General features: G+C 38.7%; 2 protein-coding genes across 6 annotated transcripts in view; both read left to right on the top strand.

Annotated features, from left to right (window-relative positions):
- DNA2 (DNA replication helicase/nuclease 2) overlaps nt 1-14,614 on the top strand; it is a 47,527-nt gene extending 32,913 nt beyond the window's left edge. The window contains exons 11-21 of the mRNA XM_079900402.1: nt 617-733; nt 817-926; nt 1,584-1,693; nt 2,333-2,557; nt 8,467-8,660; nt 8,753-8,842; nt 8,925-9,129; nt 10,641-10,730; nt 11,333-11,515; nt 13,648-13,794; nt 14,478-14,614. Coding sequence (XP_079756528.1) covers nt 617-733; nt 817-926; nt 1,584-1,693; nt 2,333-2,557; nt 8,467-8,660; nt 8,753-8,842; nt 8,925-9,129; nt 10,641-10,730; nt 11,333-11,515; nt 13,648-13,794; nt 14,478-14,546 — 1,540 coding nt within the window. The 3' untranslated portion in view covers nt 14,547-14,614. The remainder of the gene's footprint in view (nt 1-616; nt 734-816; nt 927-1,583; nt 1,694-2,332; nt 2,558-8,466; nt 8,661-8,752; nt 8,843-8,924; nt 9,130-10,640; nt 10,731-11,332; nt 11,516-13,647; nt 13,795-14,477) is intronic.
- RUFY2 (RUN and FYVE domain containing 2) overlaps nt 14,579-26,360 on the top strand; it is a gene marked incomplete at its 5' end in the record, with an annotated part of 54,636 nt that continues 42,854 nt past the window's right edge. For 2 of the 5 annotated variants that reach the window (XM_079900403.1, XM_079900404.1), the window contains 2 exons: nt 14,579-14,669; nt 24,389-24,562. In XM_079900403.1, coding sequence (XP_079756529.1) covers nt 14,579-14,669; nt 24,389-24,562 — 265 coding nt within the window. Of the gene's footprint in view, nt 14,670-22,277; nt 22,491-22,805; nt 22,927-24,388; nt 24,563-26,360 lie in introns of those variants that run through there. The other 3 variants (XM_079900405.1, XM_079900407.1, XM_079900406.1) reach the window with 3 other exon arrangements.

Here is a 26,360-nt window from a genome sequence, read left to right on the forward strand (position 1 = left end):
TAGCCTGGGTTTTAACTAAGCGGAGATAAATATCTTGCTGTTTGCTGGATATCCAAACCTGAAGCTTGGGTGAGAAACAGGGTGAGAGAGGAACGTGAGGTCAGGCCTGAAGATGTAGAGTTGGGATTTAGACCCACATAGGGGCATGGGACGAGAGGAAAAATGACAAGAAAGAAGAGTACACAGGACCAGGGAGGGGACCTAGGGAACATCATGGTTTAGGGGCTGATAGAGGAGTGGGAGAAGCTGTCGGGAAAGAGACCTGTACTCCAGGCTGGGGGAGGGAGGAGCCGTATGCTTAGGATCCTTCTGGGGTGGTGAGCCCAGGCTGAATTGCCCAGGTCGAACTTGCCCAGGTCCAACTGAGTTGTTAGCAAATGTTGTAGGTTCCCAATTATTAACTGCTTTGACTTTGGTGCCTTCCCCTTCTCCCTTTTCCCACCAATCCAGGGCCTCATCCTGTCTCTGGTTGGCAAGTATGTATTAGGGGCTGGTAGCCATTTTAATAGCAATTCTGGCTCATTTACTCTTTTAGCAGACAGCAGCATATTTCTTATACAGACCCACTGACTATGTTAAATGAAAAACATTCATGTACATCTGTTTTCTGTTTTAGGAACTTGTCAGGACTCCCAGAATCAACTTTGTTCAGATTGGACCAGGAAGAAAAACATTGTAATATAGATACCCCATTAGGAAATCTTTCTAAACTGATGGAAAATACTTCTGTCAGGTTTGTAACAATAAATGAATCTGAATTTTGCTCCACTTTCCTAAGGAACGTGGAGTAAAAAAAAGCTTTTTTTTTCTTTTCAGTCAAAAACTTCGAGATTTAATCATTGACTTTCGCGAACCGCAGTTTATATCCTACCTCAGTTCTGTTCTTCCACATGATGCAAAGGACACAGTTGCCTGCATTCTAAAAGGTATGTTATAATCAGCGTGTCTGCATCCATTAATTTTTCTTGGTTCTATTTATAATTTAATCTATATTATAGTCTAGCATTTTAATACTTAAAAAAAAATAAATTTATTTATTTATTTTTGGCTGAGTTGAGTCTATTGTTGCTGCGCACGGGCTTTCTCTAGCTGCGGCTAGCTGGGGGCTACTCTTTGTTGCGGTGCGTGGGCTTCTCATTGCTGTGTCTTCTCTTGTTGCGGAGCACGGGCTCTAGGCGCCCGGGCTTCAGTAGTTGTGGCACACGGGCTCAGTAGTTGTGGCTCGTGAGCTCTAGAGCACAGGCTCAGTAGCTGTGGCGCATGGGCTTAATTGCTCCGTGTCATGTGGGATCTTCCCGGACCAGGGCTTGAACCTGTGTCCCCTGCATTGGCAGGTGGATTCTTAACCACTGCGCCACCAGGGAAGTCCTTTAATAATTTATAAACTTGTAATTACAACTTTTAGACAGCATCTCTTTGGAATTAGTTTACCTGTGACCTTTACTGTCACCATGATATTTCCTTACTTTGAAAAGATGTATTGAAGAACAGACTAGAATAGAGTCAGCTTTTCTTGTAAAATAGTTAAGGTGCTCAGTGAAATTCAACACTCTTTTTCCTGTTATTTTTAAATTTAAATGTAGGTTTGAATAAGCCTCAGAGGCAAGCCATGAAAAAGGTACTTCTTTCAAAAGACTACACCCTCATCGTGGGTATGCCTGGAACAGGAAAAACAACTACAATATGTACTCTTGTAAGGTTATTATTCTTTTGCTTAGAAACTGAATATTTAAATCAGCTTCTCCTTGGTTCAGAGAATGTGATATTGGATATAAAAAGGGCTGAATTTTAAGTCAAAATGCCTTTATTTCAAACTAAAAGTGACATGAGAAATAGAAAACCTAAATTACCAATAGCTGTGATCACCTTGTAGATATCTTGCATGTAAGATTGTCTAAAATCTCCTTCTGTTGTTGTTATATGTATGTTTTCCTTCCCTTTAAAAAATGATAAGTTGTACAGAGGCGGTTGAAATAGAGTTTTCTTGAATTTTTTTTTCATGTCAGTAAATTACTGAGCAGTCTTAGAATAATCATAATGACGGCAGCAAATATTTATTGACTGATACTGTGTGCCAGGCACTAGTCAAAGTGTATTTGTATTCAATTTTATTATGACATAATATATTATTAACATATCATTAATAACATGATAATAATGCTTTGTTTTTTTCATAAAACATTTTGGCTATATAGTTTTTTAAAAAGTTACTTGGCTCAGCTCTTAGATATGCTTCCTATTAAGTTTTCTAATTCTATTCAAAAAATATAAATGTTAAAAATTACCAGGAGTTAAAAGTAATGCTGTTTTCCTTTCTTTTATTCATTATTAGGTAAGAATTCTCTATGCCTGTGGTTTTAGTGTTTTGTTGACCAGCTATACACACTCGGCTGTTGACAATATTCTTTTGAAGTTAGCAAAGTTTAAAATTGGATTTTTGCGCTTGGGTCAGACTCAGAAGGTACATCCAGATATCCAGAAATTTACAGAGGAGGATATTTGCAGATCAAAATCCATTAGATCCTTAGCTCTTCTAGAAGAACTCTACAATAGTCAAGTAAGTACAATTATTGTATAATAATACTGACAGTAATTTTTGTAGCCAGAATGAGGGGAGAAATGGTACGTTGGGAAATTTAATTGCATTGACCAAATTTGCACATGATTAATTTATATAAACCACAGGACCAGTTTATGAGTTTATAGTTTGTTCTTTGCTTCTGAACTGAAATACGGTTTCTGGTTTATTATTCAGGGCTCCCATCTTCTAGTTTAAAATATCCTAGTAAAAGAAAACTCTGTTTCTGTCTACTCACACTTCTGACACTGACTACGTGGAGTTAGTGCAGACTCCACAGGTTAAGGACTCAGTCCCACAAGACTGCCCCCTACTTCAGTTCTCAATTGCGAGTTCAAGCCTCCTGTGCCCAGCTTGGGGGTTCCTGTGTCCTCCTCCTTGGATTCTATAATTTGCTAGAATGGCTCACAGAACTCAAGAAAGTCAGCTCATTAGCATAAACTCAGGTATGATTAAAAGGGACTTATGAATAACGAAAGATGTTCCCCTCACCCCAGCAATCAGGGAATTCCAAGGGTTTTAGGAGCTCTGGGTCAAGAACCAGAAGGAAGACCTAATGTGTATTTCTTATTATATTATAGTGTCACACCTAGAAAACTAATAATCAGGATTTTTTAGTGAGTTTGAATTAGAAGTAATGGTATATGAATAGTCTTGTGATAGGTATTTTTAGGCTTTGATATAGAACCTAATTTTTATTTAATGTCTGTATGTATTTTTACTGGGAAGTCTTAACTGATATTTTTGTCTTAAAAATTATCTAAAATAGATTTTAATAGACTCTTCTTAACAACTCTTTTGTCTAATATCTATCCCAATTATTGAAAAATTTTGAAGTGGCTAAGATGTATGTCTGATTTACTTTTTTAAATTAAAAGTTTTTATTTTGAGATAATTATAGATTCACATACAGTAGACAGAAATAATACAGGGAGATTATGTATACCCTTTGCCCAGTAGTAACATTTTGCAAAACTAAAGTAAAATATCACAAGGATATTGACAGTGATACAGTCTACATACAGAATAGTTCCATTACCACAAGGATCACTCTCGTTGTACTTTTATAACTATGCCCACTTCTTTCCTGCCTACTCATTCCTTGACCCCTGATAACCACTTTTCTGTTTTCCATTTCTACAGTTTTGTCGTTTCAAGAATGTTATATAAGTGGAAATATATGTTATCAAACAAAAGTTCGTGTGCCGGACACACAGTGAGGCCAAACAAACTGAAACGTCAGAGTTTGGAGCAGAGAAATGTTTATTGCAGGGCCAAGCAAGGAGACCAGGCAGCTCGTGCTCAAAAACCTCAAACTCTTTTCAGGGAGAAGTTTTTATAGGCAAAATTTGGGGTGAGGGCTGCAGGGTGTGTATCTTTCTTCTGGTTGGTTGGTGGTGAGGTAACAGGGTGGTGCTCCAGGAATCTTGTGCTCAGCCTGAAGTTACTATCCTCCACCTGGGTGCCGGCCTTATTTCCTGCAGAAGACCTCAAGGGAGCGGGGGAGGAATAAATTGGGAGATGGGATTGACATATACATACTACTATATATAAAATAGGTGACTAATAAGGACCTACTGTATAGCACAGGGAACCCAATACTCTGTAATGGCCTATATGGGAAAAGAATCTAAAAAACAGTGGATATATGTATAACTGATTCACTTTGCTGTACAGCAGAAACGAACACAACATTGTAAATCAACTATACTGCACTAAAAGTTTTAAAAAAAAAAAGGAACTCAAAGATATTTGTAACCTATATTCCTTGAGGAAGAACCAGGATCCTTCTTTAATCCCTGCACTATAGTTTCTTGATTGTTCCTCCTTTGTTTCTGCATCCCCTATTTCCCTGATTAGTAGCTGTTTGAATATGCCCTTTGGAACTCTGGGAAGATCGAGGAGGCTGAAGCCTTTATCCTTCAAATAAGAAATGGGGGACCCAGAAAGGCTTTTGTTCCTAGGAGGGCCCCACAAGGTCCTGCTTGGTTTCACATACAGTATGTAATCTTTTGGGATTGGTGTTTTTCACTTAGCCTAATGCTCTGTAGATTCAGATTGTTACATGTATCAATCAGTAGTTTGCTCCTTTTTTTTTTTTTTTTTTTTTTTTGCTCCTTTTTTTTGGTGAGTATTGTTCCATAGTATGGATGCGCCACAATTTGTTTAACCATTCACCCATTGGAAAACATCTGGATTGTTTGCAGCTTGGGGCTATTACGAATAAAGCTGCTATAGACGTTCATGTATAGGGTTTTGTGTGACTGTAAGTCTTCATATCTCTGGGATCAATGCTCAGGGGTCCAGTGTCTGAGTCATTTGGTAGTTGCATGTTTAGTTTAAAAAAAATCTACTAAACTGTTTTCTAAAGAAGCTATAACATTTTACATTCCCACCAGCAAAGTGTGAGTGATCCTCGTCAGCATTTGGTGGTGTTAACTATTTTTCATCTTGGCCATTCTGATAGGTGGATAGTGATATACAAAGTGAGAATGTCTCAACTTCCCCTTCATTCCTGAAGGGTAGTTTTGCTAGTTATAGGATTCTGGGTAAACATGTAATTCTTTTCTTTTATACTGGGAAAATATTCTGCCATTTTCTTCTGGCTTCCGTGGTTTCTGATGAGAAATATGCTGACCTTTGAATTGGAATGTTTTTCCTTGTAGCAAGGTGGTGTTTACCTGGGCTCCTTTTCAGAATTTTTTCTTTTCTTTAGTTTTTAGAATTTTAATTATGATATGTCTTGTAGTGGATTTTTTTCTATCATGTTTGGAGTTTTCCCAGCTTATTGAATCTATAGATTTAATGTCTCTTGCCAAACTTAGGACATTTTTAGCCATGATTTCTTCTAGTGCTTTTTCAGCCCCTCCCTCTTTCGTTTCTGCTAGGACTGTGAAGACATGAATGGTGGATCCTTTATGTCCTGCAGGTCCATGAGGCTCTGTGTAGTTTTTGTTTTTTCAGTCTATTTCTGTCTGTTATTCAGACTGTATAATTTCTACTTTTCTATGTCTTTGTTCACTGATTCTTTTCTCTGTCCCTTGCTGTTGAGCCTATTCCATGATTTTAAAATTCTAATTATTCTAGTTTCAGTTCTAAAATTTCCATTTGGTTCTTCTTTTTACCTTCTGTTTCTTTGCCAAGACTTTTATTTTCTTGAGATTTTATATCTTTTTCTTTTCATTCAAGTGTGTTCATAATTGTTCATTGAAACATTCTTATCATGGCTGCTTTAAAATCTTTGTCATGTAATTCTAACATCACTGTCACCTATTGATTGTCTTATATTCATTCAGTTTGAGATATTTCTGGTTCTATATATAACGAGTGATTTTTGATGAAATCTGAACATTTTTGTATTGTGTTATTTAAAACTGCTGTTTTAGCTCGCTTCTCTAACACTACCCTGGTAGGGCAAGAGTGTATGCCACCTCATTATTGCCAGCTGGGAGCTGAAGTCCAGGATCCCTACTTGGCCTCTTTTAATGTAGAAGGTGACAGGCTTCTCATTACTGTTGGATAGGGGTGGAAGGAAGTCTAGGTTCCCCACGCAGTCTCCACTACATTGCCGGGTGAGGGTTACTACCAGCCAAGAGGGATGAAAATCCTGACTTGACCTCTCTGACACCACCCTGGCAAGGTATTGGGGTGCCTTATTCCAGCCTCAGGCAGGTGGAAGTCTAGGATCCCCCCTTGACCTTTGCTGGCATTGGTAGGGGGGCAAGGCCATAATTTTTTGGTTTTGTTTTTTTAGAGTTTCTAAAATCTTTATTAGATTGAACATGTGTTTTTTTTTTTCCTTTTCCTTTATGGTTTATTACAGGATGTTGTATATAGTTCCCTGTGCATACAGTAGGACCTTGTTATTTCTCTATTTTATATATAGTAGTGCGTATCTGTTAATCCTACGCTCCTAATTTATCCCTCCAGCCACCCTTTCCCCTTGGTAACCGTAAGTTTGTTTTCTATGTCTGTGAGTCTGTTTCTGTTTTGTAAATAATTTCATTTGTATCATTTTTTTAGATTCCACGTGTAAATGATATATGATATTTGTCTTTCTCTCTTTCTGGCTTACTTCACTTAGTATGAAATCTAGATCCATCCATGTTGCTGCAGATGGCATTATTTCATTTTTTATGGCTGAGTAATATTCCATTGTATACATATACCACATCTTTATCCATTCATCTGTCGATGGATATTTAGGTTGTTTCCATGTCTTGGTTATTGTAAATAGCGCTGCGATGAACATAGGGGTACATGTATGTTTTCAAATTAGAGTTTTCTCCAGATATATGCCCAGGAGTGGGATTGCTGGATCATATGGTGACTCTATTTTTAGTTTTTAAAGGAACCTCCATACTATTCTCCACAGTGGCTGCACCAATTTACATTCCTACCAACGGGGTGTGTGTGGGGTTCCTTTTCTCCACACCCTCGCTAGCATTTATTATTTATTATTTGTAGACTTTTTAATGATGTCTATTCTGATCTGTGTGAGGTGGCACTTCGTTGTAGTTTTGATTTGTGTTTCTCTAATAATTAGCGATGTTGAGCATCTTTTCATGTGCCTATTGGCCATCTGTATGTCTTCTTTAGAGAAATGTCTATTTAGGTCTTCTACCCACTTTTTTTTTTTTTTTAATAAAGGAGATGTGGTTCTTTTTTTTAAAAAATTAAATTAATTAGTTTATTTATTTATTTTTAGCTGTGTCAGGTCTTAGTTGTGACATGCAGGATCTTCGTTGCAGTGTGCGGGATCTTTCGTTGTGGCGCACAGGCTCTTCGTTGTGGTGTGCGGGCTTCTCTCTAGTTGCCGTGCTCGGTCTTCTTTCTAGTTGTGGCACGCAGGCTCTCAAGTTGAGGCACGTGGGCTCAGTAGTTGTAGCGTGTGGGCTTAGTTGCCCCTCAGCATGTGGGATCTTAGTTCCCTGACCCGGGATCAATGCGGTGTCCCCTGCATTGTAAGGCGGATTCTTTACCACTGGACCACCAGGGAAGTCCCTTCTGCCCAGTTTTTGATTGGGTTGTTTTTTTTTTGTTATTGAGTTGTATAAGCTGTTTGTATATTTTGGAAATTAAGCCCTTGTTGTTCGCATCATTTGCAGATATTTTCTCCCCGTCTGTAGGTTGTCTTTTTGTTTTATTTATGGTTTTCTGTGCTGTGAAAAAGCTTATAAATTTGATTAGGTCCCATTTATTTTTGTTTTTTTATTTCTATTGAGGCCATAGTTTTTTATGTGGTGTTTGGTTAGAGTTGAGTGATTATTGTATAAGTTTTCTGTCTGCTAGGCTATCTCTTTCCTGTTCTTTTTGGCTTTTGTTGGAACTTCTTTTGGTCTGCATACATTGGCATTCCTGTGTTCCTAGTCTTATCACCTCCAAGTCTGGGATATGTGAGGCAAAAGGAAAACCCAGGGAACTGTGGTGTTCCTCGTGTCCCAAGGTTCCTAGCTGGTCTACCTTTTCTCCGCCTTTCAGTTTTTATGTTTATAGTTTTATATTTATATAATGTCCAGGGTTTTTCATTGTACTTTGTGGGAGGAGTAGGGAAAAGTACTCCATCTTCCCAGAAGTAAAGTCCTGGTTGACGTTAAAAAAATAAATTCATTAACTTACTGCCTCTTGAATGTTTCTGATTTCCATTTTGAAATATCAAAATTTGAGCATTGTTATAGTGTCTGGAAAATTAACTTGATTTTTAAAAATTTATAGTAAAAAATTAAAATTTTTTGTATGCTATATGTGTTTCTGCAATCATATTGGGGGATTCCTGTTTTGGGGGACAAAGAGTTCTTTTTTGATCTTTTAATTTCAAAACTGGGAAAAACAAGGTATATTTCTTGGACATATTAAATAACTGATCTATTTTCCCTATTTTTTTTTAGCTTATAGTTGCAACAACATGTATGGGAGTAAACCATCCCATATTTTCTCGTAAAACTTTTGATTTTTGTATAGTGGATGAAGCCTCTCAAATTAGCCAACCAGTTTGCCTAGGGCCACTTTTTTTTTCACGGAGATTTGTGTTGGTGGGGGATCATCAGCAGCTTCCTCCCCTGGTACTAAACTGCGAAGCAAGGTAAGCAGACGTTGAGGTTTCAATTTTAAACTAGATTCTTTTTAAGGGACAGTTTCAGTACACTGATAAGCCTGAACTGGATTTGTTGACAGAGCTCTTGGCATGAATGAAAGCTTATTCAAGAGGCTGGAACAGAATAAGAATGCTGTCGTACAGTTAACCGTGCAGTACAGAATGAACAGGTATTTGTAACAGTGTCAGCTACGAGTGATTTTTATATTTGTGTTCATCACTAAAACTAAAATTATTTTGTAATTCCCTTAGTAAAATTATGTCCTTAAGTAATAAACTGACATACGAAGGAAAGCTGGAGTGTGGATCAGACAAAGTGGCCAATGCAGTGATAAACCTACCTAACTTTAAAGATGTAAAGCTGGAACTGGAGTTTTATGCTGATTATTCTGAAAATCCTTGGCTGGTTGAAGTTTTCGAGCCAAAAAGTCCTGTTTGTTTCCTTAACACAGACAAGGTAAAAAACAAACATTTTCTTTAGTTTTTCTCCTTTTGCTCTGTTATTTGTATTCCTCAGTTTTCAGTAGCGATTGCTTCCTTAGAGCTTATCAGTTAAAACTAGTGTACTTCTTGTACTTTAACACAAAAGAATCTTTTCTTTCTATAGACTCACTGTCTTTGGGAGGTTTATTCTGGTGATTGATAGATGTCAAAATTGGCTTTTGAAGTCAGAAAGGTAGAAAGTGAACTCAACTGTATAATTACATTTCCGATAAAAGAAATTGGCATTGATATTGTCAAAGGTCTGGGTTTACAAATGGACAGCAGATACGATAAATTGATGTTCTTTTGATGACCTTTTTTAAAAAAACAGACTTTATTTTCTAGAGCAGTTTTAGGTCCACAGCAAAACTGAGCTAAAAGTACAGAGATTTCCCATATATCTCCTCCCCCCACCATATGCATCTAAAGATCTCTTTGCAAATGTGTCATTAAACAAAAAATCTGCACAAGGACTTTAAATGACTTGAGTCTTATTTCTGAGAACTAAGAACAAAGTTTTGACCCTATGTTCCTACAGTTTGTTTTATATAGTGCTTCTCATTATTGATTTGGAAGTCTATGTAAGTTCAAATAAAAATATAATGACCAATTATATGTATGCATGTTATTCTAAAATAGGTGTATCTCTTGTTATTAAGATGGGTGGAGCCAGCTGGTTGTTAAAAATAGGGCATTATCATGTGTGTACCATGGTGGGATTTTCATTCTCTTGGACATTGCCTTAGTGTTTCAGGATGAAGAATTAACACCTAGGGGCAGGCAGGCTCTGGGATATTTAGTCACATAAACTGATCTCACAAATGACTGCTTTTATAAACCACAACTCTAATTTATTAGTTATAATTTACCATTTTTTAACCTCACCAGTGATATTTCAGAGTCTTTTTTCCTACTCACATTTCCTCTTTCTTGGCATCAGGATTCCAAATAAGTTGTATTAAAATTAATCAAGGTTACTAAGGAATGATGTAGGAGCAAAACAATCCTTTGAAAGTTCTACTAGGTATGGTAGAAACTGGGGAACCTTATTGCTCCATTATTTGTATGAAAATCAACAAGAAAATGGAAAGGGCACAGATATTAGAGCCAGATCTAAGTTTGAATCCTAGTGCCATGATTTATTGTGAGGCTTGGGCAGGCTACTCATCTCTTCTGACCTTTGATTCCTATAAAATGGGGGATAACACAGTAAAGTTTGTGAAGCCCAGTGTATGGTCGGCTTTCATAGAGATTTTAGTCTGAACTCTATGTAGCATGTTTAAGATGGGTTGCCTCTGGGTGGCTTTCTGAAAGTGACTAATATCATTCATTTTTGTTAATTCTTTTACCTTCAACTTTAAGATGAAGATATTTTTCATCTGTTTCCACATGTGGTAGTACCGTCTCTATGGCCACCTGTGTACTGACAGTACTCTTAACTTCAGAGATTGTTTTGCAAGCAGGATGCGTATTTTTTCTATTTAGGTTCCAGCACCAGAACAAGTTGAAAAGGGAGGTGTCAGTAATATAACAGAAGCCAAACTCGTTGTTTTCCTGACCTCAATTTTTATTAAGGTAACATAGAATTTAATTTTGAGGGCTAATTAATATTAAGGTGCAGAGTAATAGAATATTATAATGCCAGGAACTTTAGCTCTAAAGTTAACTTTTGTTCATTAAGATAAAGAGGAATGAAGCCTGATTGTTTTTATTTTGAGAACATTTATCTAAGACATGTAATTTTTTATACAGTAATGGCATTTTGAGTTTCCATTTAGGATAACTTTGTAACATCAGATAATTCTGATTGTTTCAATTTAGTGCTGAAGTCAGTATGATTGGCAATTGGAAACCTCTGGTGTAAGGGATAGCAGAAAGTAAAATGTATTTCTTTGTACTTTTTTTGGTATGGCAACACTGTTTTGGTGGCATACAAACCATTATATTGCCATGAACTTCTAAATAACAAGGGAACAATGTTTGAGGAAATTATTTCATTTCAGGAAATGTGGATATAGCCTTAGAGTGAACTCAATAATTGTATTTACTCCTTGTGATAGGAACATGTATTATAAACATCAATTGGGCACATTATGTAAACATTTAATAAATTTAGTAAAGCTTAAATAACAAAAGTCAGGATTTTTTCACTTTAAATTGTGTTCTTTTCTGTTTAGGCTGGTTGTAATCCCTCTGATATTGGTATCATTGCACCATACCGGCAACAGTTAAAAGTCATCAATGATTTATTGGCACATTCTTCTCTTGGGATGGTGGAAGTTAATACAGTAGACAAATACCAAGGAAGAGACAAAAGTATCATTCTAGTATCTTTTGTTAGAAGTAATGAAGATGGAACTGTGAGTTAATTGTATTTTCTGCTTTGTTGTCTGATTTGTATTTTATATTTGTTTGGGACATTATTTACCTCTCTTTTTTTATTTTCCTCTCTCTTTTTTAATTGTGGTAAAAAACACATAACATAAAAATCACCTTCTTAACTATCTTTTAATGTACAATTCACAAGTATTAAGTATATTTACAGTGTGTGCAACACATCTCCAGAACGTTTTCATTTTGCAAAACAAATTCTATACCCATGAGCAATTCCCTAATTCCCACTCTCTCCTTTCCCTGGCAATCACTTTCTGTCTCTGTGAATTTGACAGAATTTTATGAATTCTGTGAATTTTCCATATAAGTGGAATCATACGGTATTTGTCCTTTTGTAAGTGGCTTATTTCACTTATCATAATGTCCTCAGGGTTCATCCGTGTTGTAGCATGTGTCAGAATTTCCTTCCTTTTAAAGGCTGAATATTATTCCACTGCATGTATATACCACATTTTGTTTATCCATTTATCCATCAGTGGACATTTGGGTTGCTTCTACCTCTTGGTTATCGAGTTTGGAGCATTTTTAAACATACAGGCTTCCCTAGGTATACTTTCAAATTTATAGATAATTCCAGGCTTTGTTTTGTTTTTTTGCATTTTTATCTCTCCTTGACTCATTTTTATTGACTATGCGATAGCTTCATATGGTTTTTAAGATACATGTAGTAGAGGGACTTGCCTCGTCATCCAGTGTTTAAGACTCCACACTTCCAATGCAGGGGCTGCGGGTTTGATACCTGGTCAGCGAACTAAGATCCCACATGCCACGCTGTGCAGCCAGAAATAAATAAATGAAATAAAATACACATAGTATAAAGTCTCCCTTCTTCCCGGTTCCTCTACTTAGTTCTTACCCTCACAGATAATCACATGTTTGGTTTTTTGTTTTTGTTTTATTTTTGTTTTTTTGGTAACCTTCTATGTTTCTTTAAGCATATGCTTAAAGATATGAATCAGTATTCATATTCCTCTCCTTTTTTGCACAAAAGGTAATATATACACTATTCTGGACTTTGCTTTTTCCACTTAACAGCTTGGAGATCTTTCCATGTCATTACACAGAGATTTCATTCTGTTCTTACAGATGCATAGTTTTCTACTGTATATATGGGTCACGGTATATTTAACCACTCCTCTGAGTCTTCTACTATGACGAGTTTCTACTACTGTTAAAAAACAATGCTACACCGGGGCTTCCCTGGTGGCATGGTGGTTGAGAATCCGCCTGCCAATGCAGGGGACCACAGGTTCGAGCCCTGGTCTGGGAAGATCCCACATGCCATGGAGCAACTAAGCCCATGTGCCACAACTACTGAGCCTGCGCTCTAGAGCCCGTGAGCCACAACTACTGAAGCCCGTGTGCCACAACTACTGAAGCCTGCGTGCCTAGAGCCTGTGCTCCACAACAAGAGAAGCCACCACAATGGGAAGCCCTCACACCGCAACAAAGAGTAGCCCTGCTCACCACAACTAGAGAAAGCCTGTGCACAGCAAAGGAAGACTCAACGCAGCCAATAAATAAATAAAATCTATTAAAAAAATTTTTTTAAAAAAGAAACAGAGAGCTTGTTTCATAGATATTTAAAAAAAACAATGCTACACTGAGTGGAGATAACTTCAATTCTTTTTTTTTTTTAAATATTTATTTATTTGGCGGTGCTGGGTCTTAGTTGCGGCACTTGGGATCTTCATTGCTGGGTGCAGGATCTTTAGTTGCGGCATGTGGGCTCCTAGTTGTGGTATGCGGGATCTAGTTCCCCGACCAGGGATCGAACCCGGGCCCCCTGCATTGGGAGCACGGAGTCTTAACCACTGGTCCACCAGGGAAGTCCTAACTTCAATTCTGTATTATATATATTTAATATTTTAAAATTTTTAGTATATTTTTATTATATGTATTTAATAATTTAAAATTATGGCTAGGATATCATACCCACGATAAAATACTTGAAGTTGTTACTGTGGGCAAGTTTTTCCAACTGTCTGGATTTTAAATGTGTTGATGAATCTTTTTTGCAGTATATGTTTTTGAAAACTGCTCAAAAAACTCAAATAAATAAGAAAACTCAAAGAATGAAAATTACAATTTCTTTCAGCTTGGTGAACTATTGAAAGATTGGCGGCGTCTTAATGTTGCTATAACCAGAGCCAAACATAAGCTGATTCTCCTGGGATGTGTGCCCTCACTAAACCGCTATCCTCCTTTGGGGAAGCTACTTTATCATCTAAACTCAGAAAAATTAATATCCTTTTTGTTTTATATATGGTCACATTTTTTTAAAATTTAAAAAAAAAATTTTTTTATAGTCACATTTGATTGTGCTATTGTGAGTACTTCATTTATGTATTTGTATAAACTAAAACTCGGTGTCTCCTGTTTTCCATGGGCATATTTCAAAAGATCTGATTCTGCAAAGGAAAGAGAGAAAACAATTCACAGGAAGTAATTTTAAGCAAAAAGTGAAATAATGAACGTGGTGGTGAAGGATAGTTTGTGAAATGAGAAGGGGGGAAAAAAGGGACTTGATTTTTTTGCCTTAGGAACAGGGTGCATGTTTCCTAGAATACATCTAGGAAAACTGGTTATCCCTTCTGGTTCCTCTCCCCTCAATTTATAACCTTTTTTTAAAAAAAATCTAGGACAAAGTATTATATTTAAAAATGGAGATTATTACTTGTCATATTGTATTAATAGATTATTTTAAAAATAGGTCATCTCTTTAAAAAATTATATGTAGGTCTCAGGCTAATAAGATATGTAAACCATATTGCTTAAGTATATTATTATCCATAGAATGCCATAAAAATCTTTACAATTTTTTTAGCAGCCCTGTAAACCAAATTACAGAATGTTAGATAATAATGTCATATATGTTTTTATGTAATTCCACATTGTGTTAAATATATCTTCCTTAATTTATTTTACATCATGGATCTTCCATCAGGAGAACATGAAAGTCTTTGTCATATATTGGGTGATTTTCAAAGAAGATAAAGCACTGTTTTCCTTGCTTTTTCCAAACCATCATGATCTTCTCTAACTGTTGCCTATTTATAATTCGGATATGCTGTAAAATCAGTGCCTGGTTACACTGTGAAGATAACTTTTATCCCAAGGGTAAGAAATGATGTAAATATACTCTTTCAGAGTTCCAGTTTTTTTGTTTTATTTATTTTTTGGTATAACCTTGTTAAACATAAAGTTCTATTACCATACAAAATTTAACATAGTATTTTTTTAGTACAGGTGAAACAAAACTGAAAAGTCTAAATTTATAGGTATTATAAATGTGGTTTTGTATGATCTAGAGTTTGATAAATTTCTACCACCTTTTAAAGCTGGGGTGAATTTTTCAATCTGAGGCTTAAACCTTTAAGTCTAAATTTTCAAGATTAATTTGATCTTTTAGATTTTTAATCATATTTTGTTTATTTGAAAGATTAGGTAAGAAAATTGATCGCTTTTGTCATTTAAGGACAATCTTGTGATGATGAGAACATAAGTAAGATGTTTTTCTGTATTTTGAGGTCCCTGATTCAAAGGCCATTCTGCTGGTTTTTTTCCTGACTTTTGCTTTCTCCTATCAGAGATGTTTTCACTTTAAACCTAGTCTTTTAAATTATCACTGATAAATGTATTATTTCCAGTTAATTTCTGATTCTCCTTACTCTCCCACTTGTTATTTTCACTTTTCAGTATTCTAGTGAAAGAAAATAATTCCTACTGTTCTTTTGAGAAGAAATTTTGTTTGCTGAATTGATGACAAATTAAAAAGGTGTATTCCTATTTTCACTTATTCATGTTCATATGCCCCTTAGTTTTAGGGCATTTCTCAATTTTCTCTTTTGGTATAAAAATGTTTTGTAAAACAGTTACCTCAAAGTGCTTGGTTACTTATATTGTGACCAATTTTAACCTTAGTGTATCCATCTTTGGCAGGGAGATCTCTCACTTCTCTTAAATGTTTTCTTTTTAATGAATGTTAAGTATGTTAAAAATTGCTGCCTCTACCTCACATGTTTTAAAAAAATTATTACTTGAAGATTTTATTAAATAAATTGTTCTCTTACTGTTAGATCTTACAGTGTCAATTATTAATACTAAATAATAATTAAGTTCAGGGTTGTCCACAGTTTTTTCCAGTGTTGAGAACTGAAATATTGATAATGCTCTAAAGCTGAAACCAAGGAGTGTTGACATTATAAAGAGATTTATGAAGGACACACAGGATGGAGTTGATCATGGAGATACTATGGATTAGACAGGAAAAACTAGGAAGTTTACAGAGATAAGGCTTAAATATTGGTTAGATATTCCTGGGAGTGAGATGAATAATGTAAATTCTTTTGGTTCAATCAGTGGTTGCTTTACAGATTTGTATGGCCTGCAAAGCCCTGTGGAAGAAGAGCCCTGGGAGGGGTTCCATGTTTCTTGTCATTTGGGATTCTTTTTTTATTTTTTTTTGCGGTACGCGGGCCTCTCACTGTTGTGGTCTCTCCCGTTGCAGAGCACAGGCTCCGGACGTGCAGGCCCAGCGGCCATGGCTCACGGGCCCAGCCGCTCCACAGCATGTGGGATCTTCCCAGACCGGGGCACGAACCCATGTCCCCTGCATCGGCAGGCGGACTCTCAACCACTGCGCCACCAGGGAAGCCCTGGGACTCTGTCTTGATTACAAGAGTCTAGCCACTTAGTTGAAAGAGTTAGGATTCGTCTTTTATATATAAGATGCTGTGAGTTGGAGGCTTGGGGTGAGCTGTAAGTTAAACCCAGACTGGGCCATCAAATTGCTAATAGTGCAGTTTAAGTATGACATCCACGCCAAGGACTAAGACAGCAGTGGCTACCAGTCTCTAATGTTATTGGGCAGTCACTTTGTGCAGGTCCAGATCAAAAGCATCATTAGCCTAGACAAGGTCTTCCTTATAGTGTAAAGCCAGGATGTGATGACAGTGTAGCCATTCCAGTGGCCCCATTCCTGAAAATCAGTTCAGAGTTCTGCCTCCTTACCTCTCTTGCTGCCTCCTCTGATTCCTTTCTTTTCTTCCTCGTCTCTCACTCTCTAGAGACGGGTCTTTCCCAGAGCTCTATGTTTGGTCTGGTCCTGTTCTCCCTCCTTGGACAGTCACTGCCTCCAGCCATGACCTATGTAGCTGTTTACCAAATCTGTATACCCCGCCATGTCTTCTGGATTCTAGTTATATCTGTGTTCCAGCTCCTGCCTTCAGAGTCTTCTGTGACAACTTCCGAGTCAGCACATACAAAATGTAAATTTCCATCTTCATCTAATGCCTTCCTCTGTAATCTCTATTTCTGTCAAGGACACCATCTACCTCACATTTTCTGAGTTCAAAAGTCTTGGCGTAATTTTCTTTCTTTAAATTTTTTTTTTCTAATTATAGAGTAGTACATGATTTTAGTGAGAATTTCAAACACCACAAATTTTAGAAAATTCAGTTTCTTTGTAATCTTATCATTTAGTTATAACTACTGGTAGTTTGGTGTATGATAATCTGGACTGGTGCTTAAGAGTAAAAATTGCCAGAACCCACAACAAGAAACACATTTTGCATCATGACTCAGCATGAACATATGTATGTGCATGCACCTTAAACAGTACTTTAACAAAATATTTACCCTTTTTATATGTGATATACCCTAATATTTTCCACTATTCCATTAAAAGCAAAGCTGGTTGCAGGGCTTCCCTGGTGGCGCAGTGGTTAAGAATTTGCCTGCCAGTGCAGGGGACACGGGTTTGAGCCCAGGTCCGGGAAGATCCCACATGCCACGGAGCAACTAAGCCCGTGCACCACAACTACTGAGCCTGCGCTCTAGAGCCCGCAAGCCACAACTGCTGAGCCCGTGCACCACAACTACTGAGTCTGTGCTCTATAGAGCCCGTGTGCCACAACTACTGAATCCCGCGCACCTAGAGCCCGTGCTCCGCAGCAAGAGAAGCCACCGCAATGAAGAAGCTCGCGCGCCACAACAAAGAGTAGCCCCCACTCGCCACAACTAGAGAAAGCCCGTGCGCAGCAACGAAGATCCAAAGCAGCCAAAAATAATTAATTTAAAAAAACAAAGCTGGTTGCAACCTACTAACATTCTTTCATATCCCACTAATAGGTTGGAACGTGTGGTATGTAATGGAGGTCATTCTCCATTATTTCTTTGCATATTTGTTCTAATGTACTTTTTTTTTTCTGGCCGCACTGCATAGCTTGTGGGATCCTAATTCCCTGACCAGGGATCCAGCCTGGGCCCATGGCAGTGAAAGTGCAGAGTCCTAAGCACTGGACTGCCAGAGAATTCCCTAATATACTATTTTTGCTCTTCCCTATACATGTCTTTTTTCTTGTTTGTTGTATCCTCTATCTATATTTGTCTGTTTCTCCAATACCATTTATGCAACTTCACCCAGGCTGAAAGACTAGTATGCTACCTTCTCCAGAAAGCCTTTTCTGATTTTTTTCCTTCCAGAAAGAATTACTTCCATCTTTATATGTAGCTTTATACCACTTACTGCTTTTTTAGCAGCGGTAATAATATGTAATATGCTTTATAATTTTCATAGATATTCTCTCAATTGAATTAAACCCTACAGAGTACCTAGCATAGATATTTCACGTTAGCATATGGCTCTGGGCAAGTCATTGCTAGAACCCAGATGTTCTGATTAGTAATTCAGCAATTTTCCCAGGTACTATGTGTTTCCCATTCAGTGTTGTGTACATTTTCCAGGTGCTATACAAATGTTTAGAAGCATTACAATTGCTGGGAATTCCCTGGCAGTCCAGTGGTTAGGACTCCGCGCTTTCACTGCCAAGGGCTGGGGTTCAATCCCTAGTCAGGGAACAAAGATCCCACAAGCCGCACAGTGCAGCCAAAAAGAAAAAAAAGCATTACAATGGTTAGTGTAAGCAAATCACATCTCAGGCCAGCTGGAAACCTTGGGGCATGATTTGACCAGCTGGTCTATGTAGATTCAGTGGACAGCTTTGCTCATTAAAAAGACTGCTTGTAGCTAAGAGGATAGGCCCATCCAACCTCACTCAAGTCACCACTGACTCTCGGCTGATTGGGACTCATGATCCTGGAAAGTATGAACCAAGATGGACCCAGGGGGTGAAGTCTGCCTTTCCTGACTCTCGGCTCTTGTATAGATACTGCTTTGGCTTATTATGAAAGATTTTTACATAAAAATTATTTTTAAGGCTTTAACTAGCTTTCTTTTCATGATGAGCTTTAGAACATTATTATAAAACCTTTAAAAACACACACAAAAGTAGTATAATGAACTTCTATATACCCATCACCCACATTCAACAGTTAGATTTTGCAGCAATTGTTTTCAACCATTTTTCCTTGCTGACATGTTTTAAAGCAAATTTTAGACATCATTCAATTTCATCCCTATATTTCAGTATGTGATGAGTTTTTAAAAAACAGTATTTTGTTACATGATTATATCTGTACGTTTAAAAACCTAGATTCTTAGTTTTAGTACATCAAGAGCTCAGAACAGATTCATATTCTAGTTTAAACCTATTAAGTGTAATAGGTTTTAAACATACACCCTAATTCCAATTCTGTTCAATACAAGGTGGCTAGAGTATCCAGCAAATATGTATTTTGGAGTTTAAGAACATCTTCCTCAAAGGAAGAAATATTTTTTGCTTTAAATAAAGCTGGTCTGTTACTGAACTAAATTTCTTTCCTACATGTTACCTATAAAGTCACTGGAGGGAAAGCAATCCAGAAAATAAAGCTCTTTTCCTTTGTTCTCATGGTTTTATAAAATAAATAAATATATACTTAACATTATTTGCTTTTCTAAACGCACTTGGAACACAAATCCCTCCCTTTTTGCTCATCATTTGGAGAAGAGAAAAATGAACAATTCAGTCATTTCAGTGTTTAACAGCAAGATGGTGGAAGGGGTTAGACTTGTCATCAGTTTTAGGCTCCTTCAAACACTGTAAAAACCACAGATGTATTTTGACATTATGAAAATGGAGGCTAGTTTTGTATTGGTTCAGATTCTGGCTCTGTTCGTTAATAGTACTGTGACTTTGGGCGAGTTATTTAATCTTTGAGGTTAGTTTCATCTGTAAAAGAGGTAAATAATTTATTCCTCATGGGGTGGTTCTGAAGATCAAATGAGGTTTTGGCCTAGGAACTGACCTTCACATACATGCTCATTGACCTTCACTTCCACGCTCATGGGCATGGAAGATGAACGGTGAAAGGGTGATGGGATAGTTGAGGAAATGAAATTTGACCCTATCTCACATCATCACTGAAATTAATTCTGGGTGCACTAACAGGCCTAAATATTAAAGGCAAAACTATGTAATTCTTTTTTTTTTTAAATATTTATTTATTTGGCTGCATCGGGTCCTCGTTGTGGCATGTGGGATCTCTTGTTGTGGCGCTCGTTTGGTCGCGTGGGCTTCTCCCTAGTTGTGGTGTGCGGGTTTTCTCTTCTCTTGTTGTGGCATGCAGGCTCCAGGGTGTGTGGGCTCCAGAGCACATGGGCTCTGTAGTTTGTGGCACGCAGGCTCTCTAGTTGAGGCGTGCAAGCTCAGTAGTTGTGGCGCATGGGCTTAGTTGCCCCGCGGCATGTGGGATCTTAGTTTCCCCGCGGCATGTGGGATCTTAGTTTCCCAACCGGGGATCGAACCTGCGTCCCCTGCATTGGAAGGCGGATTCTTTACCACTGGACCACCAGGGAAGTTCCAAAACTATGTAATTCTTAAAAGAGAGTATCTTCATGACCTTGGAATAAGGAGGATTTCTTAAGACACTAAGGCAAAAACTATAAATTCACTACAAGAAAATTAAGAACTTATATTTAATCAACGGTTGCCATAAGGAGAGAAAAAAAATTAGCCAAAAGATAGTGGCAACACATAACTGACATCAAATTAGTATGTAGAATATTAAGTAACTTGCACAAGCCAGTAAGAAAAAGGTAAGTCAATAGAAAAACAGGCACCATTTCTTTGCAAAAGTGAAATTCCAAATAGTAAACATAGGTAAAGTGCTCAATGTCATCAGTAATGAGATAAATAAAAAACAAACCTGCCATGCAATCACCTACCCACAAGACCAAAAAATGAAAAAATCCTCAAAATTCTAAGCATTAGAATGGACACAGCAACAGAAAAACAACACTGCTGATAGGAGTGTAAATTATGAGAAATTTTGAAAACAGTTTGGCATTATCTAGTAAATTTAAAGAAAGGCATACCTGATTTCTAGTAATTGTATTCTTATTTACATGCCCTAGAGGCTCTCCTGCATATAGGGACCAGGAAGTATGTAAACCTGAAAACACCCTAACCTGGAAACTCCTCATGGACATGGACGATGTTGAACAAAAGAAACAAGTAATGTTCGTAATGTTATTCCACTTGTGAAAAGTTTGTAAACAGGCAAAAATAAACTGTATTGATTAGGGGCACATACTTACGTGGTAGTAACATGCAGAAAAGCAAGGAAACAATTGTCATAGAAGTCAGAATCGTATTTATTAATACTTCTAGGGGGATTGTGGCTAAAGGCCTTTCCCCCAGGGAAGATGACTCTCCTGTTCTATGCTCTCTTGATCTGGTGGTGTTTTCCCAGCTGTTCACTTTATGATTCTTTAAATGTATATATGCTTTATAAATTTATATCCATGTATGATTATCTCACAATAAAGGAAATTAAAAACCAAAAGAAGTAAAGAAACATAATAGAACTGTATGCTGACCAATGTGATGAAGAGATAAACATCGCTCCATTTCCTCGAAATATCAGTCTATTTCTAACTCGGACACTGTTTTAATAATTGCTGGGCTTCCCTGGTGGCGCAGTGGTTAAGAATCCGCCTGCCAATGCAGGGGACACAGGTTCAAGCCCTGGTCTGGGAAGATCCCACATGCCGCGGAGCAACTAAGCCCGTGAGCGAGCCACAACTACTGAGCCTGCACTCTAGAGCCCGCACGCCACGACTACTGAAGCCCACGCGCCACAACTACTGAAGCCCACATGCCTAGAGCTCGTGCTCCGCAACAAGAGAAGCCACTGCAATAAGAAGCCCGTGCACCACAACGAAGAGTAGCCCCCGCTCGCCGCAACTAGAGAAAGCCCGCGTGCAGCAACGAAGACCCAACACAGCCAAAAATAAAATAAATAAATTTTAAAAATATATTCTTAAAAAAAAAACAAAAAACAATTGCCGATCTAACTAGGTAATAGCTCAGTTTCCCCAAATTGATATAACTTAAACCTAGTGTCATCTGACCACGAGAGTGTTTACTCCCTGAAATGAGAAAACGCTGGCTTTATCTCTGCACCTTTCCCTCGATTACTGAGTCCATTCCTCGTTGCTTTTTATAAACCAGTGGATTCACTGGTGGTCCCCTGCGAGTTAGTTGGTGAAGAAAGGAAGCGGTCAGGTGTGTTCGATTAAACCCAGCCGGACCCAGGAGATGAAAACGTTTGCACGTGACTCGCATCCCCTTGGAAATGCAGCCCTAGCGCTCCGGCGAGGCCCCCAGGGTGAGAGACCAGGGTCCGCCCCCCTGCTCCTCAACGCGAGGTCCTCCTCAACGCGAGGTCCTCCTCAACGCGAGGTCCTCCTCAACGCGAGGTCCTCCTCAACGCGAGGTCCTCCTCACGCTCCTTTTCCTTCTCCTTCCGCTCCGGCTGGAGCCGAAGTGGCTCAGAGAGGTTGGATTTCTCCGCTGCCGGCTTCAGGCTCCGCGGCCCCCCGCCCCACTCGGGCGCCGCGGGACCGCCCGGCCGTCCTCCCGCCGCCGGGAGCGCTGTGGGCCGCAGCGGGCCTGGTCGCAGACGCCGTGGCGGCCGCCGCTCGCCTGAAGGGAGCTGCTGGCGGGGCCCAGGGAGTCCTCGCCCGAGACCGCGTCGCCGCCGCCGCCGCCATGGGTAAGCGGAGCAGGCCGAGAGCGGACGCCCGGCCCTCCGTGCTGGGCCGAGGGCTCGGCCGGGCCAGGAGGATTGGTGGTGTGGTCATGGAGGCCTCGGGGTCGGGACTGGGGTCCGAAGCCGGGTTTGGGCCTGGGTGGAGGCAGCCGGGGGCGCAGGGGCGCCCGCGGTCGCCATGGCAACGCGCGGCCGCCCCTCGTTCCCCCTCGCCCCCTTCCCTGTTCAGGGGCCTAATGGCAGAGGTTTGGTGGTCCGTCGGCTTACAGAGAGCGAGGACAGGGCCGGCCGGGGTGCAGCTCCCGGGTCGGGGGAAATAGTCGGGGACGGGCGATGACTTTTCAGGTTTGGGGGTGGCGGAGGGAAGCGTCTCAGGTTTGGGCTTGGGTTCCAGATGCAGTGGGCGGGAGAGGGGCAGCGATGCCGCGCAGGACCCCGGGTGAGCATTCCGTGAGGGTGTCGGGGCGCCCCGAGCCCTTGGGCAGCCTTGCTGGCTGGCAGGCAGGGAGGCAGGGAAGGGGTTCTACAGGCAAGATGCGGGAACCGGCCTTTGGGCGCGTGTGGGGGCCGCAGCCCGGGCGGGGCGCGGCTGGGGTGCAAACGCTCCTCTACTCGGGACCTGCCGGCGACCACCAGGACCTACCTTCGAGTAGTTATAAAGGCGTCCTTTGTCTGGTTGTCGCACCGTACATTACGGATTGTGATGGGCACTGTTAAGAAAAATGAGAATTGCTGCAGATTATGAAACATCGACTGGTTTCGTCCCCGAAAAAAGAGGGAGTCATACCACGATGCATATTTGAAGCAATGATGTCTTGTGTGGAGATTCTCCACCAGCTAGCTTGGTCGTAGCAGTTGTGACTGTTTGAATTTTAAGTTGCTTAGGATTCAGTGTCACACTTCACGCCTGGCTATCTGTGGTCAGAAGTAAAATACTAGATCATTGGGAACCCTGGACTTTTTATCCAGTGAAGGAAAAACGGACATTTGGTTTACTTGGACTAGTAAACTTGTCAGGGATTATGAGACAGTATACTAAGTGCTTTATTTTTTTACACTTCATTTTGGCATCTGTGTTTGCTGAAAATATTTCTGCCAGTCACAACAGTGATGAGAGTATGGGGAAGCATCTGAATTTATAAGAAAACTGAGAATGAAATTTGTGGGAAAGAAAAATTTTTGTGAATTGAGAGTATCAGGTAAAATCAGTTTTAAAAAATGCATCGATTACCTTGATATTCAACTGGATCAGCTGTGTGGAAGGTCAGGAAACCTTAAGGTGAAACTGGACCCTGCTTTTATTTCCTCTGGGAAAATAAAGGAGTCCTGCAATACAGAACTACAATTGCAATGAAAAGAGACAAGATAGAAAGAGGGTTAAAATGAGTGAGAGTTGAATGGCTTCTCTTGTGGCCCCCTATTTTACTTACCTGTCATGTTTGTTATGGGTGAAATTGGAATCTTAGAATTTTAACTACCTTTTATTGTATTGCCAGTTTATTCTGAACATTTTTTTGCTTTTGGATTCATCTGTGATGGTTCCTGCTGTCTGCCTTTGCGTGAACCCTTAAACATGTTGTCTGTTACTCTTATCTCCAGAGAAAGATTTAAAAAAACTCATTCTCCCTGAAGAGGTACCACAAAAGTAAAATAAATACCCTAGAATAGCCAATTTGCAGGATCTTGAGAATAATTCATAAACTTTGGCTGGAGTGAGCATTGTTCTATGGTATGCATGAGAGACATAAAAAGAAGTTAACTAGGGGTGTATGTTAGGAAGACTTACTTGTCCACCAAGGAAAAACAAACCACTGTTGGTTTTACAGGGGAAGGAAAGGGTTTGTATAGTTTACAATGTCAGTTGTTGCAAGTGATGTTGGACTCCTTTCTTGTGCTTTCAGCTACAAAAGACCCTACAGCTGTAGAGAGAGCAAACTTGTTAAACATGGCTAAACTCAGTATTAAAGGACTCATTGAATCTGCTCTAAGCTTTGGCCGCACTTTGGATTCTGATTACCCCCCCTTGCAGCAGTTCTTCGTTGTTATGGAGCATTGTCTGAAACATGGTCTTAAAGGTATTGTGAGATTTTTTTTAAAAAACCAACTATAGAACCTCCCCCCTCCCATCTTAAATATCCTTGAAAATGTGATTTGTTTTGAGGCCATAATTACTGTTACTTTAAAAATACTGGGTGGGTTGGTTTTAGGAGAAAATACCCTACTACTTTATGTTTTCTAATGGGTGGTCTTCAGAAAATCCTTAGTTGTTACTGTTTTGTAAAAATGTATTTGTATACTCTTTTGTTTTAAAAAAAACAAATTATTTATTTATTTGGCTGCATCGGGTCTTAGTTGCAGCATGCCGGCTCTTTGTTGCGGCACATAGGCTTCTCTAGTTGCGGCGCGCGGGCTCCAGAACACTCAGGCTCAGTAGTCGCGGCACGCCGGCTTAGTTGCCCTGTGGCATGTGGGATCTTAGCTCCCTGACCAGGGATTGAGCCCACGTCCCCTGCATTGGAAGGTGGATTCTTAACCACTAGACAACCAGGGAAGTCCCTGTAAAAAGTGTATTTGATTTAAAAATGTTTTCAACATACTCTGAGCTGATTTCCATTTTCTAGGACAACTATAGAGTTATATAGAAAATCTTAAGCTTGGTGATTCTGGTATGAACTATAATTACTAGTTTGAGCTCTCTTGAATAAATACATTAAAATAGTTGATTGTTGAAATATGAACCTCCTTAGTGCATGGAAACATATCTAGAAAAATTGTCTTCTGGACTGGGTTATTGTAGAAATGTGAGTGCTCCCTGAAAATGATGATAACTGGATATTGTATTCATCTATACATTTCACATTGAATTATTTTTATGTGTTTGTATTATATTACTGTTCTTTTACTAATAGTAACTACTTTGATCTCTGGTTCATATGATCAGAGCTGTGTAGAGGGCTATGTAAGAGATGTGTACTAAGGTGACTATTAAAAAAGAAGAGAAGCTTGCTTTTATGTTGGTATACCAGAAGCCTGGGTAAGTTGGAAAGTTCTTTTTTTAAAAAAATTTTAATTGAAATATAGTTGATTTAGTTGTGTTAGTTTCAGGTGTACAGCAAAGTGATTCAGTTTTATATATATATTATATATATGTATATTTTATATATCTATATTCTTCTTTAGATTCTTTTCCATTATAGGTTATTACAAGATATTGAGTATAGTTCCCTGTGCTATACAGTAGGTCCTTATTGCTTATCTATTTTATGTATAGTACTGTGTATATTTTAATCCCAAACTCCTAATTTATCCCCCCCTCCTTTCCCCTTTGGTAACCATAAATTTGTTTTCTATGTCTCTGAGTCTATTTCCCTTTTGTAAGTAAGTTCATTTGTATAATTTTCTTAGATTCCACATAAAAGTGATATCATATGATACTTGTCTTTCTCTGACTGACTACTTCACTTATTATGATGATTTCTAGGTCCATCCGTGTTGCTGCAAATGGTATTATTCCATTCTTTTTTATGGCTAATATTCCATTGTGTATATATGCCACATCTTCTTTATCCATTCATCTGCTGATGCACACTTAGGGGGAGTTTCTGACTATGGCACATGAGAGTAGGGGTAAATGTGAAAAGCAAAAGAGGAGATTTACCTAAACATGGTTTTAATAAAATGTACTTTAAACTGAGAAGGAGCCTTGGCATCGAAATTTGAGAAACCCTATATGTGATGTTATTAATGTATTCATTTTTAAATTAAAATTTGTTTATATTTATTGAGATATAATTGACATATAACGTATTAGTTTAATGGGTACAACACGATTCAGTATTTTTATATATTGTGAAATGATCACCACAATAAACC

The sequence above is a fragment of the Stenella coeruleoalba genome, assembly GCF_951394435.1.
Source record: "Stenella coeruleoalba genome assembly, chromosome: 16".
Taxonomy (NCBI): Eukaryota; Metazoa; Chordata; class Mammalia; order Artiodactyla; family Delphinidae; genus Stenella; species Stenella coeruleoalba.